We start from the raw sequence: 16813 nt of genomic DNA, 5'->3' as shown, positions 1-16813 counted from the left end.
GGTTTGTCTTTTGGCTATCAAATATTTTATTTCATCCATAACGTTCTCAGGAGCAGCGGAGGGGGGGGGGGGCACTGCCAAAAAAGCGTGCCCGACTTTGGGGGTGGTAACCCTAATTCAGTGCTCCGTTCAGAATCTGAGGCTAATTTTTTTTTACGTTTGCGCCAAGTGGGTTGACTTATTAAACTATTCAAATGCTAATCTGAGGCCTGTATGAGTGACCGACAAAAAAAAAAGGCGACGACTTGAAGGAAGGGGGTCCCCTCAACACGGCCCCGTTTTGCAAATTGGGGCTAAAAAAATGCTGTTTTAGCCAAGTAGTGTTGACTCATTAAACTACCCAAAGGCTACTATGAAGCTTGTATGTGAACCGGGTTACTGTCCATGAACCCTCTTCCCCTACCCCATTCAAGGCCCCATAGTGAGAATGTTGATTATATCTGCGGTAAGGCTGATTTATTAATCTGAGGCTAGCAAAAAGGAATCACTGCAACCAGGTTGATCGCCATTGGATATACATAAATCTTTTAAGTAAACTGTCCAGTGATCTGTAATTAAATTGTTGTTATAATAATAATAATAATGAGCGAGTATGCGCTTACTATAGAATCTAATACAGCTAAATAAGCTTGACGACTAGATGCAATTAAGAAATATATTCCAGTCCGTGATTCTGGCAAACAGCAGTTACAACAGAATCAGGAAACTCGTGTGGAACTTACAAAGGGTACAGAGCAGTTATTTAAACCAGTAACAAAAGTCATTAAAGGTCTTCTTCCGTCGTTAGAACAAACCGCTAAAGTAACTGGAAAAATAGCAGAAAGAACTATAAAAAAAAAAAGATTCTCCGAGAGCTTACACCTGAAATAGCTTCTGCTCAACCACAATTACAGCAAGCGATTGAGGGTATCGATCAAGCCAGTGTTGAGATAGGTGATGTAAGGGATTTTGTTGCGCCAGAACCAGAACATGTTAAAAAAAAAATTTACCACCTACCGAATTTACCAAAGAAGGTCGCAAAATACTTCGAGAAAACCTTATGGGGTTGCTGTAACAGGATATCCTTATTATCGTGACCTATTAGAACCAGTGACCGCCGATATTACAAAAACAATTGCTCCAGTTTTGTGTTTCGAAACAGCCTTGGTATAACTAAAATCAGCGGTGAATATACAGTTATATTTAAAAAAAGTGAGAAACAAGTCGAAGAAGCTGAAAAAGAGCTATTACCTGGAGATATGTTATCGTCCGCAAAAATTACCATTCAGACCACCTCGTATTGATGAATCAACCGGAAGTGGCCTTGCCACTCGCAATCAAAACTTGCCGGTGACTGAAGATAAACTTTGTCCCAATAACATCCTCGTTGATGTTGATCGACTGGAAATTCTGACTGATGGAAGACGAGCCGGCAAAAATTCCCATGAAATCGTCAGTGAAGCAGCTGATATCTTCCAGCGTTCATATACCGGTGGCGTCATGGACAGCAGCGTCCATAGGGCACTGATCGATGAAATTACCGACGATTACTACAACGAGTGATCAGTTAGATCGGCGATAACAAAATAACATGATTATACACAATACCCAACGTAAGGTGATAAATCACGATTACCTGTTTATAGCGCAATCTACGAAGACGATGTTATTCGAGGTTTATTCAGAAGAATGGCACAAGAAGCCATCACGACTGCAAAACAATTAGGCATGAAAGCCATCGAAGTTGTTCGTGACAAGGGTATAGGCACTGTTGGTGATCCCGCTGGTAGAGCATTCTCAGTGTTCAAAGAGAGACTTGAGCAATTAGTACGCAGACCGCAACAAGCCCTACTACAGCCATTTAAACTGCCCAGCACCGATGTGATGTCAGCAAGTGTCAGTATATAATAAATCAAGCTGCAAATGAGCGGTTGAAAGAATTAGCTTATTTTTTTCTGGTTGTGGATCTATAGGTACAAACTCTGTTTTCCGCTGCACAATTCTTTTCCTACAGAACTGTCCATTTATTTTATACAAAAATGACGTAAAGCGTGCCAGTGTTGCATCTCATACAAAGTTTTTGGAGTTGCATCGCTGGCGCGATCCCATATTCCACAGTCAATACCAAACGTATTACTTCTATTTTGTGAGCGTTTGTCGAAGTTTTTAGTATTGTTCAATATAAAATAGACATTTTCTTTCAGGCCGCATGGCATCTTGCCGAGACCATTCAACAACGTCATCCTTGGTTTATTCTTGAGAATGTGGAATTCATCTCGAAAGGACTACAATCGAAACTGGCATTGTAGTTATCGATGTACCCAGTTAATAGCTGTCACAATGGTAGACCTAAAAGGTGTACAACCAATATCTGATCAGGTCACAGTTTTATTTCCAGTTTTAACAGAGTCTTCCTAAATTAATACAAAGTCCTGCTCCTGTATCAGCGGCGCGAAAGGATTTGGGCTGAATTCGTTGCTACTATCTGGTTTGATCATTTACGTCCACATCAGGGTAACTCTGGCTTGCTTGTATGTGACTCCTCGACCAACAATTCTGCGTGTGAACGGCTCGGACATGTATTCAGGATACAGTTGTGGCAGATAGTATGTTCTTATTGGTTCCTGCAATGCTGCACCTAAAGCGTATACATGTGCCATCTCTGAGTAACAATTGATGCACACTACATCGCACACAAGTTTTTCATAGTCACCTGTCAAAATTCTAGTATCTCCAATAAAATGATTGCATTTGCTCCTTGTTATATTGGCTCTTTTCATTGATTATCAGCTCTAAAGCACTTAGTAATCGCAGATAATCATGGTAATCCTCAGACCCGGTCAAAGATTGTGATACTGCCCCATATAAACATTTTCTGTCACTGTTTGCTTTGATCGGTTGATTTACTTTACACATTGCAGGATGAAAAATGTTTAAAATATCTAATGACACATTCTCTATTTGGTTTCCTGAGAATCTGACGTCTACAAAGAAACAAGAAATATTTAAAAAATTATGCATAAAATCAGGTCATAAAATAACAATATTTATTGTCAGTTTTTTCCCTGTTTTTGGCGCTTTTTGGGCATTTTCCGGCGCTTTTGTGCCTTTTTGCTACTTTTTAAAAATGTTTTTCGCATTTTCCGGCAAATTGTGGTGTTTTCGAAATTTTTTTGGCGTTTTCCGGTCTTTCTATGGACCGGACGAACTATTAACATTTGTTTATGGTCAAACTGCTTTGGATGCTTTTTGGTTCAGAATTGCAGATACGAAGCTACCAGATGGTATTAAAGGAACACTGCTGAATAATATGAAGAATACAAAATTCCAGAAAACTTTAGGGAATTTTAGGCCTTATAAAAACATAATTTTCTGACCATAACCCAGAAGAGGAAATGTGTTTTGTGGAAAAACCGTACTTACTGATGGGAGTAGCTTCATGGATAAGAAGGAGAAAGAATACATAGCTGAAAGTACAACAGATACAACGGAGCTATCTATGAACAATGACTAAGCTGATACGAGAAAAAGAATGGCGTCTCAAAATAATGCATTATAAACACTCCATTATTAATGATCTTTTTGACAGTATTGCAGCAAATTTAAATCAACGTTAATAATTTTACATAAATTAATGATGGAGGAATGGATATCCAATCGATATAATCGATAAAGGACCTTTAAAACCTGTGCTTAACAGAAACAACAAGAGCAACAACAACAACAATAGTAATACTACTACTAATAATAATAATAATAAACAGCAACAATAACAACAATAATAACAACAATAATAAACTGCAATGTGCAATAAATAAAAAAATTGCTTTTTGTGTGCAGTTTTCTTGTTCCTATTCATTATTTGTATGTACTTCACATCATTCCTTCTACCGTCATGATAAATGAATATATGAACAATTGGAATATCATATTTTTCTGTAAGATGGTAAAAAAATGTTTCAGCAAGAGCTTCTGTTGTTTATAGTTGCAATGAAATTATAATTAGTATTAACACTGAAATAAAAGTTTTGTCAGTATAGTTAATATGTGTAGTTATTAGTTATATCACTGAGTTCAGAGGTATGCAAATTTGTTTTGTTTTTTTTGATAGTCATATTGTTTATATAAGTAACACAATGAACATGACATGATATCCTCATGCAACTTTTAAAAAGGTGGGGATTATGTCTTCATGTATGTTTGTCTGTCCCACCATTAGTAATGCAGCTAGTCTTTAGATGTGCATAACGGTGTTAAAGTTTTAACTTGAGATGAAGGCTGTTTCTGGGAAAGGTTATTGTTTTTTAAAATCTAAAGATATAAAGTCTTGTAAGTAGAGATCTGAACATGGTTTGAACAGCAGGGAGGGTGAACAGACCAACCTATGAGACCGTATCGTCAAAGTGACGTGACAGTCACTTCGGTGACTATGTATGCAATTAGATCAGTGACAATAACATAATATGATCACACAAAATACTGAAGGTGGACCTGAGTTGGTGATAAATTCACGATTACCAACATCTAAAGTTATCTACCGGGATGGACTCTGCGATGTTGTTCAAGGTCTAATCAGAACAGTAGCTCCAAAGGCGATTCCAATTGCAAAACAATTATAAATTAAAGCCATTGACGTTATTCGTGATAAGGCTATTAGCTCCATTGGTGATGTCGCTAGTTAAGCATTCTCAGCAATCACAGACAGACTCGCTCGATTAGTACGAGGAAAACCGCAGCCAGTAAGACTACCCTGCACCGAAGCAATGCCACCAAGTGCCAGTAAAATAATAAATCAAGCTGCAAATGAACGGTTGAAAGAATCGGCTGGCGTGCCACTGACAAAACAGCAAGCCACTGAGAGAAAAAAATATAAGCAAGTCAGATAGCAGAAGTGGCCTGACTCAATGTAGTTTTAAATAACAAAAACTATAATAAGTTGTTCAAGCGCATATCTGATCCCCCATTTGACATAAATGCACATGTCCTCGAGGTCGAATCGAAGCGTGATTATCAGTATTATTCTTATGCGCATGTACCTAACGCACGTGGATGAATCGAGCTACAAGTCCAAGATACAAGCAAAGATTTCTTACCCGCTGAGGCATTCATTTAGATTGAAGGCCAACTTCTGAAGGCAGATAATACAGCGATTCGAACTGGAGATAAGAGTTGGTTTTGTTAATAATGGCGTTCAGGCGTTGTTTAACAGTGCCACATGCATGACTGACGGAAAGAATATTGAATCATGTCTTGAAAACGTCAACATTGCTACGACGATACTAGGTCTCGAAAGATATTCCGACGATTATTCACGGTCTGCTGTTCCATCAATGATGTTCACTAAGGATACCACTAATCACCCCTAGAACCATAGCATAACAATGAACGCTGCTGAAACTGAAATTGCTTTGTTAAACGGCGAGGAAGAATTTTCATGTGCAGTTCCGCTATCACATTTCTTTGGATTTTGCCGCAACGTGAGAAAAGTTATCTTTAGTGCTAAACACACAACAGTACTTGTTCGAAAAGCCACCGACAACTATGCAATCTGGTGAGATAATGCTGCGGCTGCAGGTAAACTAATACTAACAAAACTTTCGCTGTGGATGCCAACAATGACGCCACTGATCAATAAAGAACAATGGCTTTTCTCTTTCATGGATAGTAGTGGTAAATCAACGCTGTCGTGGCTGACGATGACCACAGACAGTATTCAGAGTAATGTTATTGGATTATTTACATGGCAGATAGCATCACAAAAAGGGAGTTTCAGCACCGCGACACATACTTTTAGCCTTTCAGGATAACGCTCGAGTAGATTCACAGGAACGAAACCCAGTGGTGTTTGACAGGCTTGGGGTTAGTGAAGTTTCTCTGAGAATAAATGGACATCAAGAGCCATCCGAAGTGTTATTTGATTTTGGGAACAATCATGTTGCACATGCGTATCATCGTTTGATTACATTTATGGAGCGTGATCATAATGTTGATTCTGGTCTGCAGATATCACAGCGGTATTTCAGAACATTATATCCGATCTATTATTTCTCACTGGAACATCTAAGTTTATGCAGTCAGTCAGTCGTCGATATACATTTTCAAGCTCGTATGACACGACCAGCAGCTGCTCCTGGTACTTATATACCAATTGCCGTTATACTGTCAGATAAAACAATGCAGCTCGAAGGTGTTGGTAGATGAACGAGAGTCATTGATGCAGCAGTGTAAAATATGTGATAAATCACAAGTGATCATTGCAAAGCAATTGGATCATTCATAATGCTGTAAAAATGTCATATCAACATGTAAATGTTACTCTGACACCTGGTCAGATTAAAAAGCTGCAATCAACATCGAAAAAGTTAAGTTGATCAGTAAGTCGAATGTTAGCATCTGGCTTATTATCAATCCAATCATGTAAATATTCAATCGCTGAAATAACCGCATTAATATTTTCTTGGTTCATTTTGCTAAAAATATTTCTTTAAATAAACAAAAAGAAAATCTCGGAATCACTAGCGATCGATCAGTAGTGATCTAGGGTGGTGTACTGAAATGTTATTTCCTCAGACCTAATCCGCATCTCACGCATGGTTTTGGTCCTAAACTCCTTCTCACACACTCGGTTAATGATAGCCATAACAATTATGATAACAAGGCTTGCCACATGCCGTTGATCCAATCATCAGCCATTTGCAAGTAATTTTTGCTTGTGATATCATTATATATTAATTTAATATGATTTTAAAATAAAAGATACATTTTGCCTTAATTATATAATGGAGGAGTTTGCGAGATTAGCCATGATCAAACCTTCCCACCCTAGGTTCGATTTTGACAGATTACCCGATATGAGAAATCGTCTCATTGTACCATTTCAATTACGCAATAGCATGCGTGAAGCCAAGGAGGAGTTTAGTTTAAGAACGATGAAGTAGCACACCGTTGGTCAACGTTTCGAATTACGACGATAACTTTATCGATGCTAAAATGAACAGGCAACGAGCAGCGATGATTATTAATTACCTACTGATAGGACAAATATACTTTTAGGAATAAAATTTATCGTTGCCGTCCCCACCCACGCTGACGTCGGTGGCGATGACATGCCATGGATTATCCGTGATAAACAAAACCCTGTTCGAGAATCAAACACCGCCAGGATGTTGTCATGTTAGATAGAAATTCCATGCCAGGGATGCTGACGGGTATTGACAAACCATATTATGAGCAGTATATCCTGTGATGGCAGTTGTTTAGGCGATTTATCCGCTGAATGGTGAACCTAATATTGATGATCTTCGACCGATACGTGGATCGCTAGCGATGGGGTCCTTGGACCCTGGTGCTAGCACCAGAAGTGTTAACGCGCCGAATGTTAATACTTGGACAACAGCAAGCAGTGTCATTCGAACTTGTGTAGCCGAGAGAATCAGAGAACATTTGATGAATGCGTTACGAGGAAACGGTCTAAAAGATCTGCGACACAGAAACCAAATGAATGGGCTTAAGTTGTAAGAGAACACGGAGCCACAATAAAAGATATTGCTGAGTTGGAAAACAAATTAAAATTTCCGGTAGAAGTACGGACAATAACCAAAGAGATCTTGTACACGTCAAAGTATCAATCGAGTGATGCCTCGATTATAATAAATGACCACAACGCCCATGCATGGATCATGAGAATAAAAAAATTCCATCCTGAAGAAAAAGTCATATTCAATCACGGCAATATCTTTGAGCATATCAGGGATATCAGCAGGCGCGACCCTGTGTCGGCATGGATGTTTCGAAGCGATGAAGACATCAGTGGATTTGATTAGTTCGTAACGCCGCCTGGCGAACTTTATATTGAAAAATATATTCATTTATAGATGACCAAGGTCGCACTAAAATACACAACCGACAGATCTAGTAAATGGACTGTTTAATAATTGTTTTACAATCTCATCTGTCGTTGTGCACTTTTGCCAACAGAAGAATTCATGGAGACCAACACGTGCAGAATTTCTTGAAGATATTAAACGCTCACGTGTTGAATATGGACATGAAGGTCTCTGTGATACTATATATGATTCCAGCAGAGGCGTAGCTATGATATTTTGCGCCCGGGGACGAACTATAAAATTGGCGCCCCAGCCCCCTCCCCGTTTAATCATATTTTTGAATATTACCCTTGTTTACTTATTATAAAGTAACGTTGTAAGCCTCATTTTGGCGCCCCTGTACCTTGGCGCCCGGGGACATATGTACCCCCTGCCCCCCCCCCCCAGCGACGCCTCTGGATTCCAGGGACGTTATTTCGATTGATATGATGTCATGTTATCCCGGAATCTTTCTTGGGATGGGTTAATATAAGCCTTATTCTGAGAGACTCGGACATCCGACACAAAAAAATGACTCGAGTAGAGATAAATGGCCCGCTGTCAGCGGATTTCAATTTAACTGAATTTGTTGAGATCGAGTCATTCGAGTCTGATAACAATCATCGCCCGGTCATCCCTGCCTGATTTGGTCGAAATTTTAACAAACCAAATCCTGAAGACATCTGCGCCAAGATTAAACGCGGTTTGGCTCCAATAGTGCTTTTGAGATATATGCGCGATACAATTATACAAACATCGCTGACAGTGAGTGAGGCAATCCAAAGTTTGGATACCAAAACCCGAAGACAACAACGACGAACGTAGTTCGCACGAGAGTTCATTTGCCAAGGATATAGGAAGAAAGATTATTGTAAATTTACACATGCAGCCTCGTCTGATAATAAGCGCCGTTTTACTAGATTGATCATCGACGATGCAGAACTCGACTTTATAATCGCAGATACAAGAAAGAAAGGTGTATTTGTAGATGGTGAACATGTAAGTCTACCAGATGAAACTAAATTGGGCACTATTATCAGCTACTATGATGGTGATTCTACCCAGTTTACTCATTAGAGATCTTCAATGCTCTTCAATACTTGCATATGTGTCTATAAACCTGTTATCCATAATCAACCGATTTCCTAAGGATGTTGTCAGAGTCGCCACAGATTCATTTTATATCAGCGAGTCAAAAATAGGGGTGTTAGATGAACTTCCGATAAGCATCGGCGATGCACCATGGGGACACTGACAAGTAAAAAATGAGCTAATGCGTAATTATTCAGAATGTGCAGATTACAAACCTCATCCTTGGTATTATAAAAACGGACAATTGTTGCAACCGTCATTGGCACGGTCGGTGTATGATCCTGTATCGCGACATAAAACGGTTTATCTTAATGGTCCGGATGATTCTGGTAAAACTACACGTGCGTTAAAATTGTTTGCGACGGCGGCAAAAAAGTTCCAAGCCCACCGACAAGGTGGTTCTAACTTCCAACTCACCGACTTGCCAGGGAGATGAAAGAGAGAGGGATTAAGTCTCAAACTTTCACAGTTTCTTTCGATGGTGCAGTGATGCGTTGAGGATGAGAGAGAAATATATTCCTAAGATCATCATCTAGGGTGAGATATGTACGGAGTCCAAAGACACGTTAAAAATGTTTCTTGATTGGCTGTCGACGAAATCAACGGCGATTATCATACGTGGCGATCATGGTCTAGTATATCTGGCAGTATCGCGATTTACAAAACTTCCTCAGCTGTGGAGAACTGTCTGCTGTGGAAGATAATCAACCTCAGAAAACCAACGAAGAGATGGTAAGGAAAAAATCAGCTGGTAATCAGCGAAATGACAAAAAAACATAAACGCGAGATTGATCTTGATATTGAATTTATCACGATGCCGAAGCAACAACAAAAGTATTGCTGTAATACTATAATGTTGTGGCGATACTCTCCAAATGACCCACGACAACTTACCGTGGACAGAATTAATATTAATCTCGGCCATATACGTGATAATGTGATGCTGACCTGTCTTGAATATAACAGACGAAGGGAAGCTAGCTCCTTACAGCTAATGTATTGATTCGCTAGCGAATCCATGCTGGTGATATTTGGGTATCTTCTAGAATTACTTGTAACTGTCCCCGGAGAAATCCATGCTGAGAAGCCGTTGAATCTAGTCTGTAGATTGCAGGCCTACCTGTAGATCTTAACACTATGGAAACTATGTGTAGTTACGCCCCAAATAGGATCAGTTGCTCCTTTTCTACCACCTTCAAGTTCGCCAGGTTCATATAAATACATGACAGTCACGCTACCAGGTAATGGCGAGGGAGACTCATGTCATTGGCGCACACGCATGCTCACTGGTATGTGTTTCTTTGCAGTCGCATTCATGGGCTTCATAGGAATTCCACGAGTGACTTCGTTGTTTAATGTGGCTATCACGTGAGCTAGTCTTGGAGCCCTTTCACGAGATCTGTCCTTGCTCAGTAATTCCTGGGCGTACTGATGTCCAAACAATCGCTCCGCAAGTGTTTGATTAAATCATTCAACGATTGCCTGATCGCGATGAATTGTGGTTTGTCCTCATCTAATTTTGACTTTATATTGTTGCATCAGCGATGTTACTGCACCATAAAATTCTTTGCCAGGACCAAGCCGTCGCAACTGTGGCCATCATAGTATGGGTCTACGTTGATAAATTCATTAAAATGCTTCTGAAACTTTAGTTCTAGTTGATAGCGGCTCTGCTTCTCTGTATCTACTAGCAACGTCAACGATCGTCATAGCATAATCATATGTGCATGAACGACGTTTATGTGCTGTACCAGTTATGATAGTGCCATGGCGTAAAAACAAAATATCTGCCTGATGCACTTCGTTGGGAGTGCTAACATCAAACCGTCCATGTTGAATCTTTTTAGGCGGCGGTAGTTAAATGTGCCATATTGCCTGTCGGGCTTCTACCTTTCCAGTATCCCAGTATCCTCTTGGACTATAATCAATCGACTCCATTATTATAATTATTGAAAATTAATTGACAGTCCAGGGAGCTAGGCCCCTGCGAATAATTTACCTTTCATAACCGATCTTATCCGCCAATTAGCAAGCGATTCTCGTCGTAATTTATTTTGTACAGACTTCAGCGTGTGAATCAACTTTACGTCTGCAATATGTCGTTGTTGTAGATCTTGATTTTTATATGCGACAGCATGAACATGACATGCTTGATCAATCTCATTCACTGTAAATTCACCGACTTTTGGTTGATATTTTTCGTCCAGTCGAATATCAAGTCAAGTTCCAGGACCACAATAATTATCCCGGCAGATGTTTCTCACCGGGAAACTTAGCCAATGGAGTTACTGGTAATTTTTCGACTGCCTTAGTGATATCACCACCGAGGATCGATGAGCAATCTGACGTCCCTGTCGATTTGCGAATCGCTGACGACACAAATTTTTATGTTTTGCACCACATTTCACGCAAGTACTTGTAAGTACACGTGACAATTCTTCGTCCTCGTTTTTAATCCACTAGTATCAGTGACAGGTTTGCATCGAACACAATATAAACTCATATACTTATCATATTTGTACAACATGAATGTGATTCACTTTTCAGCAACACGAGATCGGGAGCCAGTCAAGCATCAACCGGCACTGCCAAATTCTATTCGTGCAATTATCATCGGACCATCTGGGAGTTAAAACTCAGTTGCTACTCAACCTGATAATGAGAAGGCTCAATTGAGACAAACTTTATTTAGAGGCACCTTTTGCAGATGACCAACGACGCTAAAATGTTCTTAACGAATTTAATGAAAATGCAAAGTCGCTTGAAAAGGATGACGATAATGATGGTGATGTTATTGAATTTATCACTGGCATCGATGATGCACCATCAGTCGATGATGTTAACGGGGATATAAACAATCTCGAAGTGTATGACGTTGTTATGTTCGACAAACAAGCAACTCAAGCTACGATATTTTCTCGAGGCAGACAAGAAAATAAGGACGTCATTTACGCCACGTAGAGATACACTCAAATTCCCAGGTTATCAGAGACAACTACAATCCTTTGGTTGTCTTTAACAGTGTTGATACTCACACGTCGAGGAACATCCAACAGACCTGGTGCTCCGGTGACATGAACATAATTAGGTTTAAAAACTTCTGTGCCAATGTTCAGAAAACCCTGTACGGATTTATTACGATAAATGTACACGATATTCGGATACAATATCGCATTGGTCTGGATAGAACTTTAGGTTGAGAGGAAGGGGACCCATCGCTCACATTTTATTTACCCATGCTGCCGGTAAAGAGCAGAACTGAGGGTGAACAGGCCAACATATAAAGACCGTATATCATCAAAATAAATTATTTTTTACCGACAACGAAAGTAGTACAAGGTCAAACGAGGTTAAGGTTAATCTAATCATGCCTCATTTTTTGTCCAGCCACTAATTACTTAGTAACTTCAATGACTCCAGGTTGACATGTTCAGTTTCACCTTAGTCTCATTTACCTCGCGCGGCATTAATTATTGGTTATGAAGTAAAGTTTTTTTAAAAAGATACACGGTCTCTATAGGTTGGGCTGTTCACCATCCCTGCTTCTGTCTGTGTCAACTTTATGGCCATACTTGGTTGTTTCAAACTATGTTTCATTAACCCCAATAAAAATTATTCTTTTCTTGACAAGTAGTCACAAGTTGCGACCTGTTCAAAATATTTCCTTATATACTTTCATGTCATTACGCTGGGTGTATATAGAATTTACTTTGTCCATCAATCTGTGTGTGGGTTAATCGGTCTTCAACGTCCATGCTTAAATTCTCATGGAGTTTCAATTAAATTAAACTTTTTCTAGGTGTGAGCTCGTGTTCAGTATGTGTTTATCATGTAGATAAAAATATATAGGGTTCATCCTTTTATTATTTTACGAGAGAGAGAGAGAGAGAGAGGAGGGCGATAACAAACTTTCAATCAGTAATACTTTGAGATTCCCCCCCCCCCATTACACGATAAATTTACTTGCTTAACCATACTAAATTAACTCTTTCATCCCATGGTCAACAGCAATGTATACTATTTTATTATCACATAAAAATTAATCTGAAAGCATGTTCATCCACGCCGTTTGAGACTTACATTACAAATTTGATGTCACGTGACCATATCAGGTAGCGGCAATCTCTATTTTAGATGAGGAAAAAGTCCTACGTACGTCGAAGTTTGACCGTCTTATAATGCGATTTTCAGCCTTTTTTTTATAAAGCGAACATAAGGTAAATTTCAACATTTTGAATCTAACAGAAGCAACGAAAACAAAGAAATTTTTTGAAAATGTATGCAGTTGTGCTCCTTTAATCGTTTCTTGTATCTGCCTGAACTTGCATTGGCTGCATTATGTCTCCCACATAGTAATGCACATACAGGAAGATGTTTCTCAACAGTGAGAAAAATCCATACAGACTGCAGAGTCTGAAAGATAATTTGAACAATGATACATTGGGTGCTCTCTTCAGTGTCCAACTGAACACACTGTTATTGTTCTGAAGTTAGACCAATTGAAGATTTTCTAAAATAGTGGTCTCAAACATGCGGCCCTCCAAGCCGAATCATGTGGCCCGCAAAATGTTTAACTTCACAAGGTGTCATGAGAAATAATCTGGTGCGGTCTATGGGCCATCGAAAATGCCCTCATGCGGCCCTCAAGGTGGTTTGAGTATGAGAATCCTCTTCTAAAGCAGCCCCTACCCCAAACAAAACAACAAAACAAAAAAGTTTTTGCTTTGTACAACGAAAAATTAAAATGTAGCGACTAGCCAGAAGTAGACTTTTAAATTTTATTATATTTGGTAAATGCAATCTGTTAGACTGTAATGTTGTTTTCAGTATTATTGCTTACCTTTGTTTATATTGAACTCTTTCTTTGATTTAGAGGGAAAATATGTATAATGAAACGTACAAGCGAATTTTCATTCTTAACTATTAGCCATTTTGTTTGTGTTTTCTACTATTGTGAAGATCATTTAAAATACAATTTGTTATTTACTAACTTATTTTTAAAACTATATATATATTTAATTTATATTTGATTTAATTTAATTGTCTGTTTGTAAGTTGTTTTTTTTAAAATTATTTTTGTTTTCATTACATGCCAATATAATGTAATTCTGTTTACTAGGAATTTGATAATTTTTAAGAAAATTCAGTTTTACCTGAAACTTTTCATATATACCTAATAATAGAAACACTGTTTCTAATTCTGACATAGTTCCAGACCTTGAGTCAGAAATCACTGCGATAAGCAAACGACTTTCTATTTTTATTTTATTCTTGGAGTAAAATGATAGGTTTTTATCAAGGTCATACTAGGTGTATGTGATTTTAAATTGTAAACAGCCCTATTTCGCAATTCTGTGTTTTCCGAAGTTCCGCAGCAGTTAGATTTATTAGTGATGTTTATAGAGATATTTTTCAGTTTGGGCTTAAAAACACTTGATGTCAAGATGTTCATTTTGTTGCGACCAGTTTGGAGTTATAGTTTAATTTTTATTCAAATTATTTGGATTCTAAAAGATCAATTCCTTTTCCTGGACATATTTGAGAGCTCATTCAGAATTCGTGGACAAAGACATTTCTTAAAATTTTATTCGGAAATTCAAATACCGGAATATTGTTTGTGGACCAGCAAAAAACTGTAGACACATATGTACTATGAAGGCTATAGCATATGTCATCACCTTCCATTCTGGATTTTTCATTGGGATTCGAACTTGAATTCATTAGAACATTTCATTACTAGGATTTCTAAAATTTAATTCGTGGATTATTCTAAGATTATTTTTGGATTTGATTCTTAAAGCCGTAAGTTCTTATTTTGGAATTTTACTGTGTTTTTCTACGGAAATAAATTATTGGTTAAATTTTTCGAAGCTTGTTGTTTTCACTCTTTGTTTTGTTTCTGTTAATTAGAGCCTAAATAAGTGACAATACACTCACAATACGGTTATTGTTTTCTGAAAAGAAATTTTTAAAAAAAATTATGTCATTAATAATTATAATGGTTGGGAGAAAGTGTATGTGATCATCCCTCTTTACAAAGCCAGTCTCCCACTTTAAATGAGCAACAGTCCCACTTTCATTACCATAAAAGCTGGCATGTCTGTAATCTACATGTTTATTATTTTGTCTGTTTGCTTGTGTAAGAATATAACTTGAAATATAATACTAACCTGGTGCTTGATTCATATGTGACTGTGCTCTCTATATTTTCTGGAAAGAAATGAAAATGTCAAATTGTGAAATGTATTCAATTGTCATGCTTCCTGAAACTTTTCCTCGTTTCGTATGACGTAACATTTTCCTCGAAGTAATTATCTACAGGAAAACATGCCATATATACATAATCTCTACGTTTTTTCAGTGGATAAATAGCTGTACGTCACTCATGCTGAGGAAGTAGCTCACTAATGGGAGGGGGGCGAACGAGGCGATGCCCTGTGTGCCAGAGGTCTTGGGGCTCCGAAACCACGGGCGGCAGGGGTCCTGCTGGGGCGCCAAAAAAACCTTTCGGACCGTCATAGTCGCCCCGGGTGCATGTAACCTTAAGTACCCAACTGTGACGAGGCAAGATTTCGTATTTGACATGGATCCACAATATAGTGACAATACATGTTTCCACGTCACGAGTGAAATATAAAGAGAATATCAAGCACATAATGGATATATTTCATCTGGGTGAAATAGTCGTTTTTTCACCACTGAATGAAATATATCCGGTATTCACACAAAACAAGCAATTATTAAAATTATTTTATGCTCAAACGTATTTGCTAGCAACATGTACGAAGATTTCTAACTGTATCCCACACAACTGTGTTAACTCTCTCGCGGTTAAGTTCAGATGGGTGTTGTGTATATTTGAACAGAAAATGTCATACTTCTTTTTCCTAATTCAAAAAGGTAGAAAGAAGCACATAAATCAAACAAATCAAAGATGAAAAAATAAAATAAACACCTTGCAGGATTTGAACTTGGTTTCCCTGCCCGAAAGGTGGCCATGACTAAAATATTTGTCAAAATTTACTAAAGTTAATTATCAAAATGAATACTGCTGGAAATCAAGCTTAAAATAATTCCTTATAACTAGAAGAAAATATATAACACCTTACGTGTTCAGCTTATTAAATCTTTTAAGCCAAATCCGTCAATTTGTGTAATCTCCATTCTGTGCCATAGTTTGCGATTAAAGACTGCATTACTCATCGATAAGACCGCTCCGGTGGCCTAGTGGTCTGAGTGTCCGCCTCGGATGCGGGAGGCTGTGGGTTCGATCCCCGGCCGAGTCATACCAAAGTCTTACAAAAATGGTACTAACAGCTGCCTCGCTTGGCGCTCAGCATTAAGAGTTAGTGTTAGGACTGGTCCACCTGGTGTCAGAATAATGTGACTGGGTGGGACATTATGCTACATGTCTGCGGCATTATGCCCAGTGCTAGACATCACTATAAACGGTCACACTGCAGACATAGTAGCAATATGACTGTAAAATTGTTAAAGCTACGTTAAAAATCCAAACACACACACACACACACACACACACACACTTTCCAAGATTTTAATGATTGTGAGTTTACTTTTAAGGATTTGGGTTCTTAACTTGTTTATTTCTGCATTCAAGCGTGAATTTTTGTGACCTTTGCAAGCTAGCAACCTAGCAAAATGACAGCCTGTACGCCCAAATTTTGATTTCGCTTTGCTATCAACACTCATCAATATCTGATTTTTCCATCATTTTTAGACTGTGATGAGAGTTAAAGTCACAGCTTAAACAAATTCAATCAAGAGGTTTTCTTCTCTTATAAATGTGTACCGTTTTTCATAAAGTGTAACCGGTTATAGGATGCTGGATATCATACAGGACATAGGTCATGTAAGTG

At 38.4% G+C, this 16813-nt stretch overlaps 1 protein-coding gene across 2 annotated transcripts in view; it reads right to left on the bottom strand.

Annotated features, from left to right (window-relative positions):
- LOC149799649 (serine/threonine-protein kinase TBK1-like) overlaps positions 1-16813 on the bottom strand; it is a 110653-nt gene that overhangs the window by 63167 nt on the left and 30673 nt on the right. For both annotated transcript variants that reach the window (XM_089958993.1, XM_089958994.1), the window contains exon 2: positions 15107-15146. In XM_089958993.1, the coding sequence (XP_089815119.1) occupies positions 15107-15122 (16 nt within the window). In that variant the 5' untranslated portion in view covers positions 15123-15146. The remainder of the gene's footprint in view (positions 1-15106; positions 15147-16813) is intronic.

The sequence above is a fragment of the Sinohyriopsis cumingii genome, chromosome 5, assembly GCF_028554795.1.
Source record: "Sinohyriopsis cumingii isolate HCF-2022 chromosome 5, ASM2855479v2, whole genome shotgun sequence".
Classification (NCBI taxonomy): Eukaryota; Metazoa; Mollusca; class Bivalvia; order Unionida; family Unionidae; genus Sinohyriopsis; species Sinohyriopsis cumingii.
This window is presented reverse-complemented; position numbering and strand designations above follow the sequence as displayed.